At 55.2% G+C, this 19,935-nt stretch overlaps 1 protein-coding gene across 1 annotated transcript in view; it reads left to right on the top strand.

The window, feature by feature from the left end:
- The window catches only part of URB1 (URB1 ribosome biogenesis 1 homolog (S. cerevisiae)), a 73,093-nt gene that overhangs the window by 23,982 nt on the left and 29,176 nt on the right, over window positions 1-19,935 (top strand). The window contains 16 exon segments of the mRNA XM_021069844.1: window positions 1,524-1,599; window positions 1,602-1,696; window positions 2,524-2,649; window positions 3,254-3,338; window positions 3,859-3,975; window positions 5,092-5,204; window positions 6,998-7,117; window positions 8,468-8,584; window positions 9,425-9,563; window positions 10,330-10,500; window positions 11,524-11,717; window positions 13,574-13,798; window positions 14,727-14,906; window positions 16,322-17,177; window positions 18,051-18,252; window positions 18,881-19,064. Coding sequence (XP_020925503.1) covers window positions 1,524-1,599; window positions 1,602-1,696; window positions 2,524-2,649; window positions 3,254-3,338; window positions 3,859-3,975; window positions 5,092-5,204; window positions 6,998-7,117; window positions 8,468-8,584; window positions 9,425-9,563; window positions 10,330-10,500; window positions 11,524-11,717; window positions 13,574-13,798; window positions 14,727-14,906; window positions 16,322-17,177; window positions 18,051-18,252; window positions 18,881-19,064 — 3,000 coding nt within the window.

Genomic DNA, 19,935 nt, shown 5'->3' with positions numbered 1-19,935 from the left:
GGCCTCACCCGCAGCATATGGAGGTTCCAGGCTAGAGGTCTCATTGGAGCTACAGCTGCCAGCCTACACCATAGCCACAGCCACGCCAGGCCTGAGCCGTGTCTGCAACCTACACCATAGCTCACGGCAACGCTGGATCCTTAACCCACTGAGCAAGGCCAGGGATCGAACCCGCAACCTCATGGTTCCTAGTTGGATTCGTTTTCGCTGTGCCACGACGGCAACTCCAGTAGCATACGTTCTAGAAGCAGAAAGAAAAAGCGACCTTGTTTTGGAAATAGAAAACAACAAGATGTTTGGAGCCAGGGTCCCAGGCTGTTGGCTGAGCTTCGAGCTCCGAGCTGGCGGGTGTCCGTGTGAACACTTGCTTGGATCCTGCCTCTGAAGCAGCGGTGGGGCGGGAGTCGTTATTGGTTAGGGCGTCTAGTGTAGCGCTGCTTTCCTGTGCATGTAAAAGGAGACCCAGCTAACTGGAATGCTGGGGGCGTGCGGTGTTACGACACTAAAGGTCCGTCTGGAAACCTTCGTGCTCCTCCCGCCTGACTGTACATCTCCAGCATCCCAGCCGGTGCTCCCAGGACGTCACGGTGCTCGGGGCTTGCCCGGGGCTGACGGCGTCGAGCTGGGATGGGCCTGGGATTGAACATGTCTCCCAAGCGCCCAGGAAACGCCCAGGGACACACCGTGAGCAGCCGGGCCCAGCCCTTGCCCCTGTTGGAAGGAGCACAGGTTTTTGGATCTCTGCAGGGAGTGAGGACTTAGAAGCCCCTCCGGCTGCCATTCTTTTTTTTTTTTTTTTTTTGTCTTTTTGCCTTTTCTAGGGCTGCACCTGCAGCATATGGAGGTTCCAGGGCTAGGGGTCTAACCGGAGCTGTAGCCGCTGGCCTACACCAGAGTCACAGCTACATGGGATCCAAGCCATGCTTTCAACCTACAGCTCAGCTCATGGCAACGCTGGATCCTCAACCCATCGAGGAAGGCCAGGGATTGAACCCATAACCCTGGTTCTTAGTGGGATTCATTAACCACTGAGCCACAATGGGAACTCCCTGGCTGTCATTCTGAATCCAGGTAGAGTCTGCATGTGAGAGGCCTCGTGATGGGGGCCCCGAGGTGGCAGTTCAGACTCAGTACTTGGTGCCTTTGGGCACCACCTCCCATCTGACGATAAGAGCTCTTAGGGGCTGGTCCGGCTGCGGTGGCATCTTGGCCATGGGTGATGGAAGAATCCGTGTCAACCGAGTGGCTGGCAGAGACCAAAGCCGAGGTCTTTGGCAGAGAAGACCTACCAAAAATAGGCCGTGGAACAAAAATGAAGAATAATCATCAGGCTCTTTCCTTAGGGGCACCCTTCCCGGCAGCTGCTGACGGCAGGTCTGCAGGAGGTCAAGAGGGCAGTGTCCCCAGGCCACTTCGCCTTGGCCTCCCTGTGTGCCACCTGGGAAGGGCCGAGGGTTGGGGGGCAGGGATGTCTGTCCACCAGGGCGGCCCAAAGACACGGATTTAACTCTTTTTCTTCCCAGTTGGACAGCAAATCAGTGAAACACACAGCTCTGTCCCTCATTTCCGTCATTCTGAAGAGAGCCCTGAAGACAATTGACTATGCCTGGATAAAGAGGCCTGGCAGGAGTCGAGCGTGTACACGGCTGCTGCGATGGAGGACTTCGTGCGGCTCTTCAGAGAGGCCCTGAGCAAGGTAGGCACGGGAGCCAGGCTTGGCCTTTCCGGTTACGTGGCCGGGGCTTTTCTCGAAGGTGCGCCAGGGGGAGCACAGCAGGTGGAAAAGGCCAGCTTGGGGGCCCAGCTTGGATGTGAAGTGAAGTGAGGGGGCCGGGGGTCCTGGGACCTCAGGCCCCCTCAGGAGCCGTTGTGCCCTGTCCTCCCCACCGCTGCACAGTCTCGGGGCTGGGACCGTGGTGACGGGAGGCCAGTCATCTGCAGACTCGGTGGCTGCCCAAAAGAGCCAAGGGCTTGCTGGGCAGTGTCCCCCGGCTGGTCATAAAGACACGTGTCTTGGTTCGCAGTGTGTGGCTCAGGTGAACGAGTCTTCAGGGGCTGGTTTTACTGATCAGTACTTGTGTCCAGTTGTAGGACTTATACCCCAAACAGAGCTCCCAGAGCAGTGCGTGACCTCTTTCTCGAGCTCACACACTCACACTGTCGACCCCTCTCCCCCTGACCCCGGTCTTTGCTTCTCCTTGTTCTCAGGGTCAGTTCCTTTGCCTTTCTGCCTTTTCTTTTTTGATTTTTAGGGCCACACCCATGGCATATGGAAGTTCCCAGGCTAGGGGTTGAATCGGAGGTACAACAGCCAGCCTACACCAGATCCACAGCCACAGCAACACCAGATCCAAGCCGCAACTGCGACCTACACCACAGCTCTGGCAGCGCTGGATCCTTAACTCACTGAGCGAGGCCAGGGATCGAACCTGTATCCTCATGGATTCTACTCAGATTCCTATCCGCTGAGCCACGACATGAACGCCTGACTTCTTTTTTTTGTTTCTTTGTTTTTCCTTTCAGATTTTACCCGACCTGAACGCTGTCGTGTGGGTCTGGCAGTCACTCCGAAAGCAGGAGACGGAACAGGATGACGAGAAAGGGAAGAAAAAAGGCAGCAGGACTCCTGCCTGCGTGCTCCCCAGAGCGGTGAGGGCACTGCGGGGCCACTGCTCTTGGTGAACGGTGCCACCTTGGGCGGCCCGGGGGACCTCCTGCCACAGGCCCGTCCAGAGGGACTTTTGAAGGCCTCTCTGGCTCTGAATGAATCCTGGGTCCTTTTTTATGTTCAGGGAGAAGAAGTAGCATGGCATTGTAGATTGAATTTTTGTTTTTTTTTTTTAATTTTCTTTTTTTCTCCTTTTCCTTTTTTTGGCTGCACCAGTGTCATATGGAAGTTTCTGGGCCAGGGATTGAATCACTGCGGATCTTTACCCCACTGCTCTGGGTTGGGGATCAAACTCACGCCTCCACAGTGACCTAAGCCACTGTAGTCGGATTTTTAAACCCACTGTGCCACAGCAAGAACTCCTGGATTTTGGATCCTGCCACAGCAGGAATTCCTGGATCTGTTAGAGATGTGCCCAAGCTTTATGCAGGCACTATGTCTCAGCATTTGTGCAATGGGTGTCCTTTCGGTGGGGAGGGGCAGAGCCTCTCTTGTTCGGCAGGTCGAGGTGGGCTACAGGGTGTACCTGTGAGAGGTGTGGACTCAGACCCTGTATCTTAGATCTCTGTCCCGTTTAATCCTCAGAGGCCCCCGGAGGGCGGGGGCAGGCACTGCTCCATGTCCCCATTGTTCCGACAAGGACGCGAAAGCACAGGGAGACAGAGTAGCCGTACCCTGTGCAAGGTCAAAGCTGTGAAATGGGGATTTAAACCAGCCTGTTTGAACACTCTTGGCTTTTTTAAAATTTTTTTATTTTTTATTTTTTTTGTCTTTTCTAGGGCCACTCCCGCAGCATATGGAGATTCCCAGGCTAGGGGCCTAATGGGAGCTATAGCCTCCCGTCTATGCCAGAGCCATAGCAACTCGGGATCTGAGCCGCATCTGCAGCCTACGCCACACCTCACAGCAGCGCTGGATCCTTAACCCACTGAGCAAGGCCAGGGATCGAACATGCAACCTCATGGTTCCTAGTCGGATTCGTTAACCACTGAGCCACGACGGGAACTCCTTGACTTTTTTTTTAAAAACCACGTTGACTGCTCAAGTCTCGCTTTGGGGGCTCTGTCTGCAGCCTTGGGGTTCAGCACACACTTGGCTATGATGGCTCTGGGTAGCCTGTCGATGGAACTGTTGATGGAGGACAAAGAACAAGTGTCTTTCCTAATTCAGGCTGTTTCCTTTGGGTTCAGATGACGCCGAAACCATTCTCCTGAAAGCTGCTCTGCTCCAGGTCATCTGTCTCTACCAGCAGGTGGTCCCGCACGTGGTTATGCAGTATAACTTCGACTTCAGCAAGCTCCTGAAAGGTGCGTGTCCCGGGACGGCAGCTGGGCCTCTGCTGCTCCTGCCCGTGGGCCTGAAGGAAGTGCGGTTAAACCAGAGCCAAGTCCCGGGAGCCAAGGACCCGGAAGGCTCGTGGGCGTTAGACCTGCGTGTGTGATCCACCAGCCTGGCTGTTTTCATCAGAACCAGTGTTTTTAAACGGCTCATCTCCGTTAAGGAAATATCATGAACACTTAGCCACATCGAGGGAGAAGCCAGCCAGGCTGAGTTACTCGCGCTGAATGATCTCGACATGCATGAGATCATGTGATGTTCCCTTTAAAGCCTCTTTTCATAGGAAGAGGGGTGCGGAATGAGAGCCCCTTAGAAGGGGGTCTTGTTCATGCAGAGGCACTTCTGACATAGTTACTCGTGTTTTACCCCGTGAGTCAGGTTCAGCCGCATCTTCTGAAAGTAACGTTAGCTTGTCTGGCCATGTTTCCTTGATGGAAAAGTTTGTCTCATAAAGTTGACTTGATAATTGGGCCTCCGGAGGAAGGCTTGTAGAAATATCATTCTTGGAATTTATATAAGCTTTGGAAATGATCCTACTCAAAAAGCTATAATTATCTCTTTGGTTGTATGAAGGCAGAAGGTTCTTTGCTGTGAGAGTATGAGATTCACGAGAACACGGCTATATAAGACTTAGTACCGTGTCCTTCCCAAGCAAAGGAGAAACCCGCAGATCAGGCCGGAGGCTGAGCACCTGGTCTTAGGCGGTGGCCGCAGGCTGCCCACAAGATGCTTGGCATCTGGAGAGCGAGGCCTGTGACCCCCACCAGAGATAGTGGACCTGGAGGTGAGGGGCTGGGAGGCTTCCAGCTGTAGGAAGAGCTCCCTGTGGGCCGCGTGCAGGGAGGGGCTTCCTGGGCAAGGGGAATCCCAGCTTTTCACTGAAGAATTTGCATCGACCTTGGGTTGGGACGGGGCAGGTGAGGTGTGCGGGCACAGCCTTTGTCAGGGTGACCGCAGGACAAGGGCGGGCAGAACCCCATGTCCTTTCTGCCAGTTTCCTTGTCCGGTCCTCATGGCCGGGGCAGCAGTGACTGGGGCCCCGCCTCCTCCTGACCTCTCATCATCTTCCGCTTCTTCGCCCACAGGTGTCATCTCCGAGGAGGGCCTTCGCCAGGAGGCGCCACCCATCCTGCAGCACCACATCCTGAAGGTGGCACTGGAACTGCCTGCCAGCAAGTTTCTGTGGTTAAAGGCCCAGGTAGGAGGCTGAGATCCCATCTCCTGTTGATAGCGCACCTTCAGGTCGTGGGCTTTTGGGCTTGGGAAATGCTGGCTGGATCAGAACCTGATAGTTGGTTACAAAGGAAGGCATTCACGGTTCTCCTTTCAGGGAGAAGTCTCTAGAGCAGAGGTCAGGTGCTGCTCTGTAAACCAGGAATCGCTTTGCTTTTGAAAATTAAGGTGCTTAACTATCCTTACTGAAATTATGTTATTGCTGAGTATTGGGAGTTTTTCTATATTTTTTTATCCTGACTCCTTTACATTTTTCTTGTCCTTTTAACACTTTTTCGGAAATAAAATGCCTTCTCTCTCCTTTGTCCTCATCCTAGAAGAACCTAAGACAGAGATGGGACTAGGCACCAAGCCAGGGGAGGCCCGAGGCTGGTGGAAAAGTCAGGAAAGATTTCTGGCGTTGTTTGCTGTGTCTTTGATAATGTCTTCTAGGGCTTTCCAGAGAATGTAATGTTGAATCATAGAACGCACAAGGCAACAGGTACTTACCTGTGTTGTTTAAACACAGATGTCATGTCACTTCTGTGACTTGACCAGGCAGAGTTAAGCATGGTCTGAATATGTTCCTCCGTAGCTCAGAGGACTTGTTTTCATGACTTAGATCTAGTATCTTGTATGGAACCAATAGCGTGGCAGTGTACGTTGGTGCTTTAAAGGTGCTATTTCCAGAAAGGTTTAAGAAGCCTGTGGCCATGGGATCGCCCTTCTTTCCCCTACTCCTCGCTCTAAGGCTCACCTGCGTCACCGTTGAGGATGATTCTTATTGAGAACTTCCTGAATGGCGGGCTCGACTCCCTTACTGTCACTTGAAGTCAGGGCGGCTGGAGTGCAGAGTGGTTAGACCTCCACGGGTCCCCGGCTTTAAGTGGAAGATCCAGGACTGGACCCAGGCATAGGGACCAGTTGCCCAGTGTGGTCCAGAGCCCTGCTCTCCGCCTTTGCACCCCCTCTGAGGCCACTGCCAGGAGCCCAGAGAAATGATGCGTCTGGGCTGTTTTTGTTTTTCATCTGGCTGAACTGGGTCTTTGGCATCTTGATGATTTTGTCGGAAAGTGAACAGAGGCCTCTTACCTTGTGTCCCATGCTTCAGTTTTTGCTCATTCGATGGGTCGTCTGGGCTTCGGGAGCGCCAGCCGTTCATATGCTCAGATCAGGGCTGTGGAGATGCTCCAGGGAGACACAACGGAGTTGGGCTGGAGAACCGGAGGTCCCGAAGGTTCAAAGCCCACAGCTTTTGTCAAGTGGCTTGACTGTTTGTAAGGAACCAATTACATCAGACTGGCGTCCTGTCGAAATGCAGCAAGTGTGGCTTTGAGGGAGTCGGGCAGCCCTGGGTGGCAGGTGTCCACACCCGCCACCAGCTACAGCCAGTGTGCGTTTGTGCCGGGGCTCCTGGGCTCAAGTCCCACCTCCACCATTAAACGGCCTGTTACCTCCTTGTGCCTCAGTCTCTGCACATGTGAAATGGGGGTAATAGTCATCCCCACTGCAGGCTGGTGGAGAGGGTAAAGTGAGTCAGTGGACACGAAGCCTCCGAAGGCTCTCTTTCCCACCTCAGTTGTTCCTACAGCTGCTGTCGGGCTGTGGGCTGAGCCGCCTAACTTGTGAGCTTGTGCGTGTCATCATCTCCCGGCAGGCTTTTGCCCCGTCGGGTTAAATGAGACGAGAGGCTGCAGAGCACACTGGCTGCGCAGTTCCTGTCTGCTCAGCAGATGAGGCTTCTCTTACGTTTATTACAATGTTTCATTCAAACTCCAGGAAGGCCCAGATGCGGAAATCATTGGCGGAAAACGGTCCGTGTTTTACTTACTGATGAAAATGTTTGTGACCAGCAGCCACTTGCACCTCAAATCATCAACCAAACTTCTGATCGTGAAGGTGAGCGTTTTCCGCCAGATCCTCATTCTCACAGGGTTTTTTTTTGCACAGTCTTCCTTAGAGCAGGTGCTCAGTCAACAGGACTGTTCCATTTTTAAAGTGGAAGGTTTTATGGCAGTTTTAATCTATCCTGTCTTAACCTGGCTGAGTTCCCAAGAGGCAGCCTGGTGAAATGGGAAAAGCAGGCCTGTTGAAGTCCTGTTGTGATATTTGAGTCCTGGTTCTACCACTTCCTGGATGCCACTGGACAGATTGCGTAACCTCTCTGATCTTAGTTTTCTCATGGTGAGCGGGAATAATCAAATCATAGGATTGCAGCAGAGAATACAGCAATGAGGTCATAGGCCATGCCCAGCTCATTCTAAATGCTAGATTTCCAGCCCTCCGGCGACGTTAATAGGTGATGCCTCATCCCGAAGCTCCAGACTCCGCCTTCTCCAGGGCTTCAGCCTTTGGACCTCGGCATAGGTGTCGCCAGAGTCAGCGGAAGGGAGTGAGGGGTTAGTTGGCATCCCTTCTTTCCTGCCCTTGAACTCCTTTTCCAGGGCTCCATCAGGCTTGCTGCAGCCGGAAACCTAGTTCCTTGTTCTGCTGTGCAGCAGACATTTTGGTCAGGGCGGGGGTGGAGAAGGTGCTAGAAAAATCACATTCATTGTATTTAGGGTTCCAAGATTTCCCCTTTCTTTGAAGGGTCGGTACCCTTACTGCCCTTGAACCTCGCCTGAGCTACTTGGGGGCTGTGAACGTCTAGGGCTTGAGGTCTGCATGTTGCCCTTTCTTTACAGGTGGTGCAGGTGTGAGTGCCTGTGAGGGGTGTGGCACACCAGGCTTCCCCTCGGTGCGACCGTGCAGGGCTCGTGCTGAGGCCGTGCTTAGGCCCCACGTCCTGACATGGGGCCTTCGGGGGATGTCATTTACCCAAGTCCTGCCTCGGAGCAAATTGGGGTCCCTTAGAAATGGTGATGCTTCTCCCCATCCTGGGGTGAGGGGCACTCTGCGGCGATGCGGCCTGACTGCGTCACTGTCTTGGAGAATGTTCCCCGCAGGCTGAAGGTTGAGTGGCTCGGAGGAGTCCAGCCCCGGGTTGAAAGTCAGACTTTTAAGCAGCAGCTAAATGTTTTTCTTCCTTTTATCACCTCGGGGTTGGAGGAAAGCAGTGAACAGCGGCAGGTCGAGGGGCTCGGTCCCCCTGATCCAGCCCAGGGTGACGTCTTTTCCTTGTTCCTCCAACCACGGGGGTGTTGTTGAAAGCGTAGCCTTTAGAGTAAACCGGGTTGGACCTTGGACCCCGTCTGTGCTCCTTGGGTCTCAAAGGACCCGGAGAAAGCAGGTTCTGCCCTGACGTTTCAGATCCTGCGGGACACGGGCGTGTTTGAGCACACCTGGCAGGAGCTGGACCTGTGGCTGGAGCACTTGGATGACACGGCGGAGGAGAACAAGGAGGCCGTGATTCAGTTCTTGGAGCGAGTAAGCAGGTGTTTCCCGTGTAAAGGAACACATTCCGGACGTCCGGCACGTTCCCGCTGTGGCGCCACCGCTTCAGGATCTGGCGTTGCTGCGGCTGTGGCGTAGGTCCCAGCCGAGGCTCAGATTGGATCCCTGGCCGGGGAATTTCCATGTGCCGTGGGTGCGGCCTGAAAAGAAAAAAAAAGAATGATGTACTAAGTGATCCTTGCTGTCCTTAAAGCCTTTGTGATGCCCCAGAGCCAAGAGGCCTCTCTTCCTGGCTCACTTCCTAGTTCTTGCTGAGACGGAAGAAACTGCTTAGTTTTAGAATCTGTAAAATGGGAATGTATTACTGTGGTCGCTTTAACTTCCTTTTGGGCATTTGTTTTGGCAGAGGGAATAGTGGTTTATGAAGAGTGGTGTTAAAATACCAGTCTGGAAGTTCCTGTCATGGCTCAATGGTTAACAAACCTGACTAGTATCCATGAGGACGCAGGTTCGATCCCTGGCCCTGCTCAGTGGGTTAAGAATCCTGCATTGGCATGAGCTGTGGTGTCGGTCGCAAATGCAACTCGGATCTGGCGTTGCTGTGGCTGTGGTGTAGGCCAGCGGCTGCAGCTCCAATTTGATCCCTAGCCTGGGAACCTCCATGTGCCACTGGTGTGGCCCTAAAAAGACAAAAAACAAAACAAAACAAAACAAAAAAACTAAACTAAAAAAAAAAAAACTTTGCAGAAAAATTATTGTTCTTATGAAGATTAAGATTTTTGCTCTTCCCTGTATTACCTGCAACATTCGGGGGCATTTTTCATTTCACATGTGACCATCTAAACATTTCCCTCTTGGCTCTTTAATGCTCAGGTGCTTCTGACATTGGTGGCAAATCCCTATTCGTACACGGACAAAGCCTCTGACTTTGTCCAGGAAGCCAGCACCCTGCAGGCCACCACGACAAAGCAGGACGCCGATGACGTCAGCATTCCCATCTCCCACATTGACGGTGGGTGCCGTGCCCTCGTGGCTCCTTGGCTTCTGAAGAACCAGCCAGGGTGGCACGTTAGAGACAGAACACAAAATTGCACTAAGGCCTCATGCAAAGTGCACACATCTCATTTCTGCACGTCCGAGATCAGCTGCCTCTAGAAATGAAAATCCCCTTATTTGTTTCTATAACAGGAAATATGTACAGTGCTTAGTTGCTGGGTTATTTTTATTTGTGCGGTGTTTGCTTTGTGCCAAGTGCTGGTCTAAGCTCTTCACAATCCTAACCCCTGGGGTCTCATAAACAACCCTACATCGGGGGTGTTATTATCCTCATTTTATGTGTTGACAAGGCAGCTGAGGCACAGAGAGGTTAAGGAACCTGTCCAGCCTCACACAGCTAGTATGTAGCCAAGTCAGATTTTGACTCCAGACCCTCTGGCTCTAGTCTATACATTAATCCTTATGCTCTTTTGCTTCTTAGATTTTGGGTTGTTTCCACTAATATCCAGATTAAAGATTCTGGGCTTCTGAGCATCATCTAAGGAAATTTCAGCCTATTAGCACCGTTGCTGCATAATCCCACATTTTGTGTCTGCAGAGATCTTCAGATTTTATAGGCAATGCCACTCTCTGTGCAGAATCAAACATTACATTAAGCATTTCCCCCCGGGAGAAGTTGAGCTTTTATTTTTTCCTCTTTCTGCCACTGTTCTCTTGCTCACCCTCCCTGTGGGGTCCTTTGGCAGCTGTGGCCTCGGCCTGATTCCCCGTTTCTGTCTCAGATGTTCTCGACATGGTGGACGTCCTGGTGGAGGGCAGCGAAGGCTTGGATGAGGAGATCGGAGTCTCCCTGAGTGAAGACATGGTCCTGCTCACGTTCCCGTTCAGTGCGGTGGTCCCCGCAGCCCTGGAAGCCAGGAATAAGTTGCTCCTTGGGGCCGAAAATGAAGCAGGTACCTGCGTGTAGTCAGGATGTTCTGGGCGCATCCGGCCAGCTGGGTCTCTGTGGGGTAGGAGATGGGATTCCCGGAGCTCTGGAAATAATTGCTGAAAACCCAGGGCAGCGGCCGAGATTCCAGACCCACCCAAAGTGGTAGTTCCACAGCTGGTGGAACTAAGTGTTTAGGAAGATCCCTAAGTAGGTAGATCTAGAGGCTGGGCCAGGCTGTTGGGAAGTGGGCCATTTGATAGCTGAAGCTGAAATGATGTTTTTGTGTGGCTGCACAGACACCTGCTGTAACACTGACGTTTTCTCTTCAGTAGTCTTGGTATCTTGATGCTAAGGTCCTTCCTCCTTGCTGGGTAGGATCCAGGCAAGGTAGATCCAAGGATGCACTCGCAGATCACAGCGGTGTCATTAGTCAGGCTTGCTTAGGCTTTGCTGCAGTAACACATACGCCCCAACACATCAGTGTTTTCATGAGGAAAGGTCTCTGTCTCGACCTTGTCATGGCCCAGGACAGGTCAGGTGCTCTCCTGGGTGGCGGTCCTCCAGGAGTAGCTCCGGGATCTGGCCTGCTTCCGTCTTGTGTCTGTGCCATCTCAGCACATGGCTTCCAGGTCTCTGCGGAAGAGGACGAGAGAGTGGACAGTCAGGCAGGCCTGGGAGTGGCTAAACCACCCATGTGGCCCCGGCCTAAATGCGGGGGAGGCTTGGGTGCCAAGGAGGAGGAGATGGATTGGTTTCCACCAGCGAGGTCCCCATGCCCGGTGGCCTCGGCCGCACCTCTTCTACGCCCGGGTCTCCACTTCTGGGCCTCTGGGCCTGAAGTCTGACTGTGTGCTATACATTTAAGAAAACAAAGTCTGGTGCCGCCTGCAGTGGTCGCATCCGCCTTCCGGTGCGATTGTGTGACCCCCTGCAGAGTCGGTTGCCACCTTTCCGGGCCTTGGCTCTGTGTGGGAGCTGGTGTGGTGGAAGGACCACAGGAGGGCCGTCCCGACAAGCCTCCCCTGGCCTGTCCCCTGTCCTGCAGGCGAAGGCGTCGTGGCGTACCTGACAGGCGTGCTGACGGACCTCCTCCACACCCAGAGAGACCCGCTGGCCCTGTGTCTTCTGCTTCAGTCTTACGACAAGTTGGAGCCTCCGGTCCCGCCTTACTGCCGTCAGCTGGCCCAGTTCAACAGATACTACAGCCTCTGGATCCCGGAGCCAGCCCGAGAGGCCCTGGTGAGCTGCGGGGACCACCGCTCCCGCGGAAGCCAGGCCTGTCTTTCCCCAGAAAGCCCCGGAGTCTCTCCCCTTGGGCCACAGGGGGCTGTCCTCCCGTGTAGCTTGACGGCCACACAACTTACAGGGTGACCTTCCTTCACCTTTATTTCCCCTGCGTAGGAGAGGAAGCCAGGTGTCACGGCTGCTCCGCTGATGTGACGGACTCAGAGGGGCTCAGCGATGCGGCAGCACTGAATTCCCCCCGGGGGTGGGGGTGGGGGTCAGGGGCTGCCTTCTCGTCCCTTCCTGCCCCCAGACGTCCCAAGCTCAGCTGTCACACCTGGGCCCCGAAGGCCTCCTGCAGGCCCCGCTCTGCCAAAACCGGGCAAGTGGAAAAGCAACAGATTTTCTCTTAGTGGGGCCACATTCTCTGAGGGGCACTGCAGCCCTGGCTCTGATGCAGGGCTCTTAGGAGTGCTGGCTGAGGCCGGGAGCTCACGCTGCGTGCACACTTGTGCGTCCGTTCAGTCGTGGCTGCACTTGGGAAAGCGGGCAGCTTGGGACCTCTCTGTCTTGTAACTTGGTAGCCGTGGCTCGTGTGGGTCGCAGTTCACTGCTTGTCCCCAGTGCACTGCCTTTCAAGCCCTTCAGTCCTCAGCAGCTCAGAGAAGGGCTACGCCGCCCTATCCTCACCGTACATGTGGGGACACTGAGGTACAGAGCGAGCCCACCACTTATTGGAGTGGGCGCCAGGTCCAGCCAGGCAGCTGGGCTTCAGGGCCCCCGCCCTACCCGGCCTGCCGGGCATGGTCGGGACATGGTCTGCGCCACATAGCACCTTCAGGGGGTGTTAGGTGCGTGAAGTGTAGGCACCCACCCCGTGGAGCTGGGCCCACAGCGCTTCTCACCCTCGAGGGCGTGCAGGATTCTCCAGATGCTCCTGCAGGCGCCCCCTGGGCGCGTGATTCAGCAGGTCTGGGGCAGGCCTGGGAATTTGCATTTCTGACAAGTTCCCGGGTGCTGCTGCTGCCGGCCCAGGACCCCCGTTCAGCCTCACTGAGTTGCAAGGCACAAACAGCCTAGTTTTATCGATCGGCCTTGGGAAATGGAGTGTTTGGAGTTGTAACAATAAATACCATGTGGGATGAATCTGGAAGGCGGTATGGGAGCTGGGTTAGAAGTGAGCAGTTTTGGGAGTTCCCATTGTGGTTCGGTGGTTAACGAATCCGACTAAGAACCAGGAGGTTGCGGGTTCGTGGTTCACCTGCAGCGCTCAGTGGGTTAAGGATCCGGTGTTGCTGTGAGCTGTGGTTTAGGTCGCAGACGCGGCTCGGATCCCACGTTGCTGTGGCTGTGGTGTAGGCTGGCGGCTACAGCTCCGATGAGACCCCTAGCCTGGGAACCTCCCTATGCCGTGAGTGTGGCCCTAGAAAAGACAAAAAGACAAAAAAGAAAAGAAATGAACAGCTTTTTTCCTTTGGCCATTGTCCTCTCATCCTCCCGACCGCCTGGGGAAGGCGCGCCACTCACCCGATTGGCCCCTCACAAGGTGGGACCTTCTTGTTCCCAGGGATTAATCACAGTGACTCGTGTGTGAAACCCGTCTCTGTCCCGCAGCCCCTGTGCTGAGGGCGTGTAAACACCTCCCCGGCTGGTGCCGTCACCTGAACACCTGCTAGGAAATTGCACATGGCTGGCGACGCTGGGAGCTGAATGAAATGCCAGGGGTCACATACCTCTTAGTATCACTAGGGGATTTTTCTGGACTGTCCCTCTGTGCACGTGTCACCCTGGCCCTGTCTCACCCTGGCCCTGTGCCCCTTTGTCCCCATGCTGACCCGTCTTTCCTCTTCCGGCCTCTGCTGTCTCCCAAGCCACTGCAGACGTCGGGCAGCCCAGCAACCCCAGTGCCCCCGGCCCCCTCCTTCTCCACCCTGCTGCAGTCGGCCTACGCGGGCCAGGGCGCGCTCCCACTCCTGGACGAGGGGGTTCAGGCGCAGCTGCAGGCCGCCCTCCCACACCTCCCGATGCACCAGGCCCTGCGCTCGGCCAAGCACCTGCTGCTATACGTCCGGAGCACCGTGGAGAACTTCGGCCAGGTCAGCGCTGCCCCTGCTCCCCTGCAGCCCCCATGGTGCGTCGCTGCCCACAGAGAGCGTGGCTTCCTGCAAGCTGGTCTATACCTGGTGGCGGTGTCGATGGAGTCCTGGGACCCTGTTGTCTCCCCGTTTGTTCTGCACGTGGGGAGGGTGGTAACCTGATGGGTGGGGCCCAGGCAGGCCTGCAGTAGGGGGGTGTCCAGGCTGCTGGTCCAGCGCCCCACCTCCCTGGAGCAGAGGCACCAAGGTGGGCTGGGCACCGTTTACACCAGGCCTTGATCACAGACCTGGTGGATCTTGGACTGGGAGCCAAGTGTAGCCGAGGCTTGTTGCTGGGGCAACTGAGTCAGGATGGTTCATTGTTGAGTCTTCTGTCCCTGATGTGGGTTACAGGTTTTTCTTTTTCCCTTTTTTTTTTTTTTTGCTTTTTTAGGGCTGCACTCGCAGCAGATGGAAGTTCCCAGGCTAGGGGGTGAATTGGAGTTGCAGCTGCCGGCCTACACCACAGCCGCAGCAATGCAGGGTCTGAGCCGCATCCGATACCTACACCACAGCTCATGGCAATGCCGGATTCTTAACCCATTGAGCGAGGCCAGGGATTGAACCTGGCATTCTCATGAATGCTAGTTGGGTTCATTACCGCTGAGCCACAATGGGAACTCCTACTTTCAGATTTGAAGTGGGCCTTGCCCCCTCTTTTTGGTCAAAATAAACCTGTGTGTGTCACCAAGATTTAGAAGGACATATTAAGAAATGACTTCGGTTGTTGGCATTTTATGGGGAGTCGCCATTTCAGCCTGCCTCCTTCTTTGATTCTTGTTTCTGGCAACCTGGCACCTTTTGGCCCCAGGGGCACCTGGCAGTCTGTGTTCCGGTGACTCTCAGCCGTTCCCTGGTCTGAGGGGCCGTGTGGCTCTTGTGCTTACAGCTGGGTAGGAGTACAGGGCCTCGCCTGCTGCAGCTCCTCCTGGACCTCCTCAGGCGCCTGCTCGTCCACTGTGAGCAGCTGGATGCCCAGAACCAGCAGCAGTGCCAGGCCGCCCAGGCCGAATCCGACCTCTTTTTGGATATGGAGTCCGTGGCCTCGTGGGATCTGGCCAATGACAAGGTACTGCCACCCTTCTCCCCCAGGTCTCCTTCCCCACGCCTTTTCCTGTGAGGTCACAGATGCTGGTTTGCCCTCCTTGCTGGCGAAAAACAAACGCGTGTCCCCTGCAGGGCAGTGGGGAGATGCAGAGGCGTCCAGAGGAGACACCGAACACCACCCCCAGCCCCTCCTGCCCCAGAGAAGCACGTGTACTTTGGGCGTTCATTTTTCCAGTCCCTTCTCAGCTCCCCCTCCCCCTCCTGCCAGCCCTTTGCCCTCTGCCATGAGCCGGGGGCTCCCCGGGAGCTCAACGCGCACCTGCTCCTCTTAAGGAGCCGCGGCCTGTGTTGAGTAAAGGCCGGGCAGTGGCTGGGGCCTCCCGCCGTGAACACACACGGTGACGACACTGCCCGGAGAAGAGGGCGCCTTCCCCTCCCGCCGCCAGTCTCCCTCCGGCTTGGGCCAGGCCTCGCCTCTCACACCATTTGCCCTTTGACCTTTTGTACTGGGCTCGGGAAGTGGGCACATCCCTCATTCCACAGTCAAATGCACGGCTCCGTCCTCTGACCTCCAACCAATGGGACTTTCCTGCTGGGATGGGGAGGCGGGCAGTGTGGGTGCAGGACCCCCCCCCCCACCTAATGCGTGCTCTTCTGTGTTGATTTGGCACAGCTCAGTTGGAAAGGGTGACAGGCCCATCTTTCCTTCTCTGAAGAATCAGTGAGGAAAGAAAATGCCCTCCTGTCCCCGGGGACGGGTGACTTCTCTGGCTAGAGATGGCGTTCAGCGAGGCGGAATCAAATCATTCTCTAATCCGGCAAAGCGCGCTCGGCTGCTCTCGGCTCCGCGGTTTAAGCTCGTCCCGGGGTCAGCTAGTTCCTCAGGGGTCCCTGGAGGCCCCGTCTCCTGAAAGTGGACGCAGGATCACCTTCAGTGCTGGGTCGTTTAGCCCCCACCCACCTTCCCCAGCCAGAGTCTTACCTTAAGTTGAGGTCGCCCTGCCCGGTTGTCAGGTGGTACCTCCATCCGTCAACCAGATTTATTTAGGAAGGTCAGGCTGCTGGGAGAAACCAGGAGACAGTTGATCTTACTTTCATGTGGCATTTCTGCGTGGCCTGTGTCCTGCCCGAGTGGCTGTGGAGGGCTGTTTTACTGCCTAGTAAATTCATTTAGGCTGAATTTATCAGGTACCTGCTGGTCTGGCACTGACCAGGTTCCAGTCCTGCCCCCTGGACATATAGGAGAGGAGGTGCCTTAAGATTGGATGACAGCTCAGACTGGGCTTGGGAGGCTGCAGGCACCCCTGAAAGCAGCACTGAAACTCAGGCTTGCGGCTGGAGTGACTTAGGAAAGCTGCTTTCTGTCTCCGTGCTACACACATGGCAGCTGCTGGCTGGGGTGGTGGGTGAGGTCTGGGCCTTGTCGTTGTGTTTCAGACCCTGGAGCAGGTGCTCGTGGCCATCCTCAGACATCCCACGCTGGAGGCCTGGTTCCTGGCCCTGGAGCAGCAGGCCCTCCCTCCGCACACCCTCAGCCCCATCCTCGTGAAGCTCCTGGCGGCCCAGCTCAGCGCGGGGGTCCTGCCGCTACTGGTGGCGAGTGCCCCCATCCTCCGGAGCATCGGTCAGCTGGGCCTCCTGGCCAGGTACTCAGAGGCCATCACCCAGAGCGTGCTCAGAGAGCTGCGGAACCGGAGGGCCAGCTCGGCCACACCGCCACCAAAGACCCTTCCCCAGCTGGAAGCCCTGCAGGCGCTGCATCCGTACATGGAGGGCACCCAGCTCCGGGAGGTCACCCTGGCTCTGCTGAGCCTGCCTGAGGCCCACCTCGTAGCCCAGCGGCCCACCAAGTCCCCCAAGAAGGAGAGGCACCTGAGCGCTCTTGGGAAAACCCTGGTCCAGCTGCTGACCAGCAGCCCTGAGGATCAGCTGCAGAGTGGCCAGCTCCTCTGGGCCTCTGAGTACATGAGAAGCCTGGGCGCTCTGCTGCCCACGCTGGCCGTGGATGAGCTGGACGCCGTGCTCCTCCACGCGCTGCAGAGAGAGCCCGCACTGGCCCCCGTGCTCAGGGTTGACCTGCTGGACTACTGCCTGGCCCGGCGGACGCGGGCGGCCCTGGACGCCGTGGCGCTGCTCCTGCAGCACAGCTGTCCCCACCTGCTGTGGTTTGAGAGCTGGTGCAGGCGGGCCGGCTCGGGGCCCTGCCTGCAGGAGGCCCTGGACGACTTCCTGCCCCTCATCCGTGTGTACCTTCAGTGCAGGACTCAGGGACCCTTCACGCGCCCCGCAGGAGGTACGGGAAGGGGTGGCCTCGGGTGGCCGGGAGGGCTGAGCAGGTGCAGCTGCATGTCCGTCCCAAAGCCCTGAACTTCACGTTCTGGGCTGTGGTTTGGTTCTGTTTCTCCTCCCATCTGCCCAGCTCTGGAGATGCAGCTCCCATCACCCCTGAGTTACCCATAGGAAGCTGGGGCAGGGGTGGGCCCCTGGGGGCCAGAGAAGCAGCAGCCCCGGCTGGGGCTCGGTAGGTTGAGGGAGCTCCCTTCACCCCATCCCCCCTTCCCCACTGTCAGAGCGCTGGTGAGCCTGGTGTGTCACCGCTGAGCCAAGGCCACGGGACCCAGCTCTCGCTTCTCTCTCCCCAATCGGGTCTCAGACCCGAGGCGCTTTCTGATCACCGCAAATGTAGTTTCATGCCACTTGATCATACACATGAGTGATTTCTTCACTCACTGCCTTGCTCCTGTGCTGCATAGTTTCATGTCACCAATGACATGTTTTTTGAAAATAAGAGCCTCTGCAGGAGGGAGCCAACCGGGCAGTGGTTCTCGATACCGTCTCCTGTGCCCCAGTGAGTTCAGAATTTGGGTGCTCATCATCCCATCCTGACCTCTGAGCTGCGGGCTACACCTGGGGCCTGTGGGGTTGACCGTCCCCGTCGGGGTTGGGTGATGAGAGGTGACCAGTGACGTGCTGGCAAATGCATAACAAGCAGCTCTTGAGGGAGACTGATTTGTGGCATTTGCCAATTTCCATGCTGTCAAAACTCCTGCCGCAGTCAATTTCAGGCTACCAGTGTGACACTCCTAAAATACAGCCACGAGCTCTCGTGAGCTGGTTCTGGGGCTGTGCGGTGTTTGACCGCTTCTCCGGTTTGTCTCTCCCCCAGTGTCCTCGGCCGTCATTCCTGTCCTGAGGAAGGCCCTGTGGAGGCCGCTGCAGACCAGGCTTCTCAGGGCTGATGGGCCCCCAGAGTCGGGGCTGCATCAGGAGATCCTGGCCCAGCTGGTCCCATTTGCAAGAGCCAAGGGCCTCCATGTCCTCATGGACCGCTTGCCCAGCTTGCTCCAAGCTCCAGACTGTCACAAGAGGTATGAGGGCTCAGGGTGATGGTCCTTCCCGCCTCAGCTTCCCCTTTCCCGGTAGTGCTTATAAAGCAGGGAAACTGCTGCATGGCCATGGGTCTGTCGGTGAGAAGGCAGCTCCTCCAGGAGCACTTCTTCCAGCATCCTGGCTGCCACCACTGCACCTCCACAGATGGCTGGTTCCGATTCCTAGAGCCTGGTTCTGGACCAGGGGTGATTGTGCCCTTTCCAGGGGAAACTTGGCAATCTCTGACTTTTTTATTGTCACAGTGTGTATGGATGGGGCGTTGTTATTCCTGGCTTCTGGCATCTGCCTTCTGCTCAGACAGCCCCCCTTCCCCCAAAGAGAATTATCTGGCCCCAAACATAAGTAGAGCCGAGGTTGATTTAGACAAAGTCTGGACAATGTACCCCTTTTCTGGCGTGCCAGGAGTGTTTTCCCTAGTCATAAAAATCCTGGTACATCCGTGAAGTTTGAGATCGGGGCAAGGGAAGCCTGTGGTTTCTTCCCTGGGGGAATGTGGGGACCAGGACGCATCTGTCTTTTATGGCCCCTCGTGCCAGTGGATTGTACTTAAAGCCAGGTGGACGTGGGCCGTGGCTCTGACTCCCTGACTGCTGTCTTCTACTGCAGCTGGGTCGTGGCCGACGCCATCTCGGCCGTTCTGGAAGGGTCGGCAGAAGAGCTGCGTGACTGGAAGAAGACTCTGCTTGAGGTCTGCGTACAGTGGCTGGTGGCGTCCTTCGGTGGCAGCCAGCACGGCGATGGTACCCAGGACCAAGAGAAGCAGATGCTGTTGAGATTAAACGAACTGTTGGTAAGTGTCTCTTACCAGAGACCCTGGTTAAGTTCTTAAGGGAAAGGGGGAGATAGACAAACCCAGGTTTACTGATACGTTCAAGCCAGGTGGCCTGACTTCGACCCGGTGGGCAGCGAGAGGGGCCATTTTTGGGACACAAAGCGGCAGGTGGAGGGCAGACTCTGAAATGAGGAAGCATCTTTTATCCGGAATGGATGCAGGAGTTTGTTAGAATGCTTTTTTGTTGGATTTATTGAAATAGTTGTATTGTTTTGTTTTTTAGACTGTTAATAAGGTGAATTTATTAATGGACTTTTGAATGGTAAACTACCCTTGCATTCCTAGGTTAAACCCACTTGGTCATGCTCTATTTTCATTTTATATATATTGTTGGATATGATTTGCCGCTATTTTGTTAGGAATGTTTCTGTCGGTGTGCATGAGGGGTATTAGTTTACAATTTTATTTTCTTGCAGTGTCCTTGTCTGGCTTTAGGATCAGGTAACACCGCCTTAGAACGCGTTGGGGAGAGTTTCACTGGGGATAAAATTCCAGGTTAACAGTTTTCCCTTTCTGTAGGCATTTTAAAGATGTTGCTTTACCGTCTCCCAGTGTGTATTATTTCTGCTAAGAAGTCTCTCATTCTTATCTCCTTCTCTGTACACTATGTCTTTTTTCCTCAGGCTGTAGGATTTTTTTCATTATATTGCTTAAAACAATTTGATTATGACATAGTGTAGCTTTCTTCAGGTTTCCTATGCTTTGGGTCCTGTGAGTTCAAGGTTTCCATAAAGTTTGAAAATATTCAGCTGTTTTTGGCTTTTAGTCCCTTTTATTGGAGTATCCTTTTTTTTTTTTTTTTGCTGTTAAATTTTTGCATAGGAAAAAT

Source organism: Sus scrofa, chromosome 13 (assembly GCF_000003025.6).
Source record: "Sus scrofa isolate TJ Tabasco breed Duroc chromosome 13, Sscrofa11.1, whole genome shotgun sequence".
NCBI classification, from domain to species: Eukaryota; Metazoa; Chordata; class Mammalia; order Artiodactyla; family Suidae; genus Sus; species Sus scrofa.
This window is presented reverse-complemented; position numbering and strand designations above follow the sequence as displayed.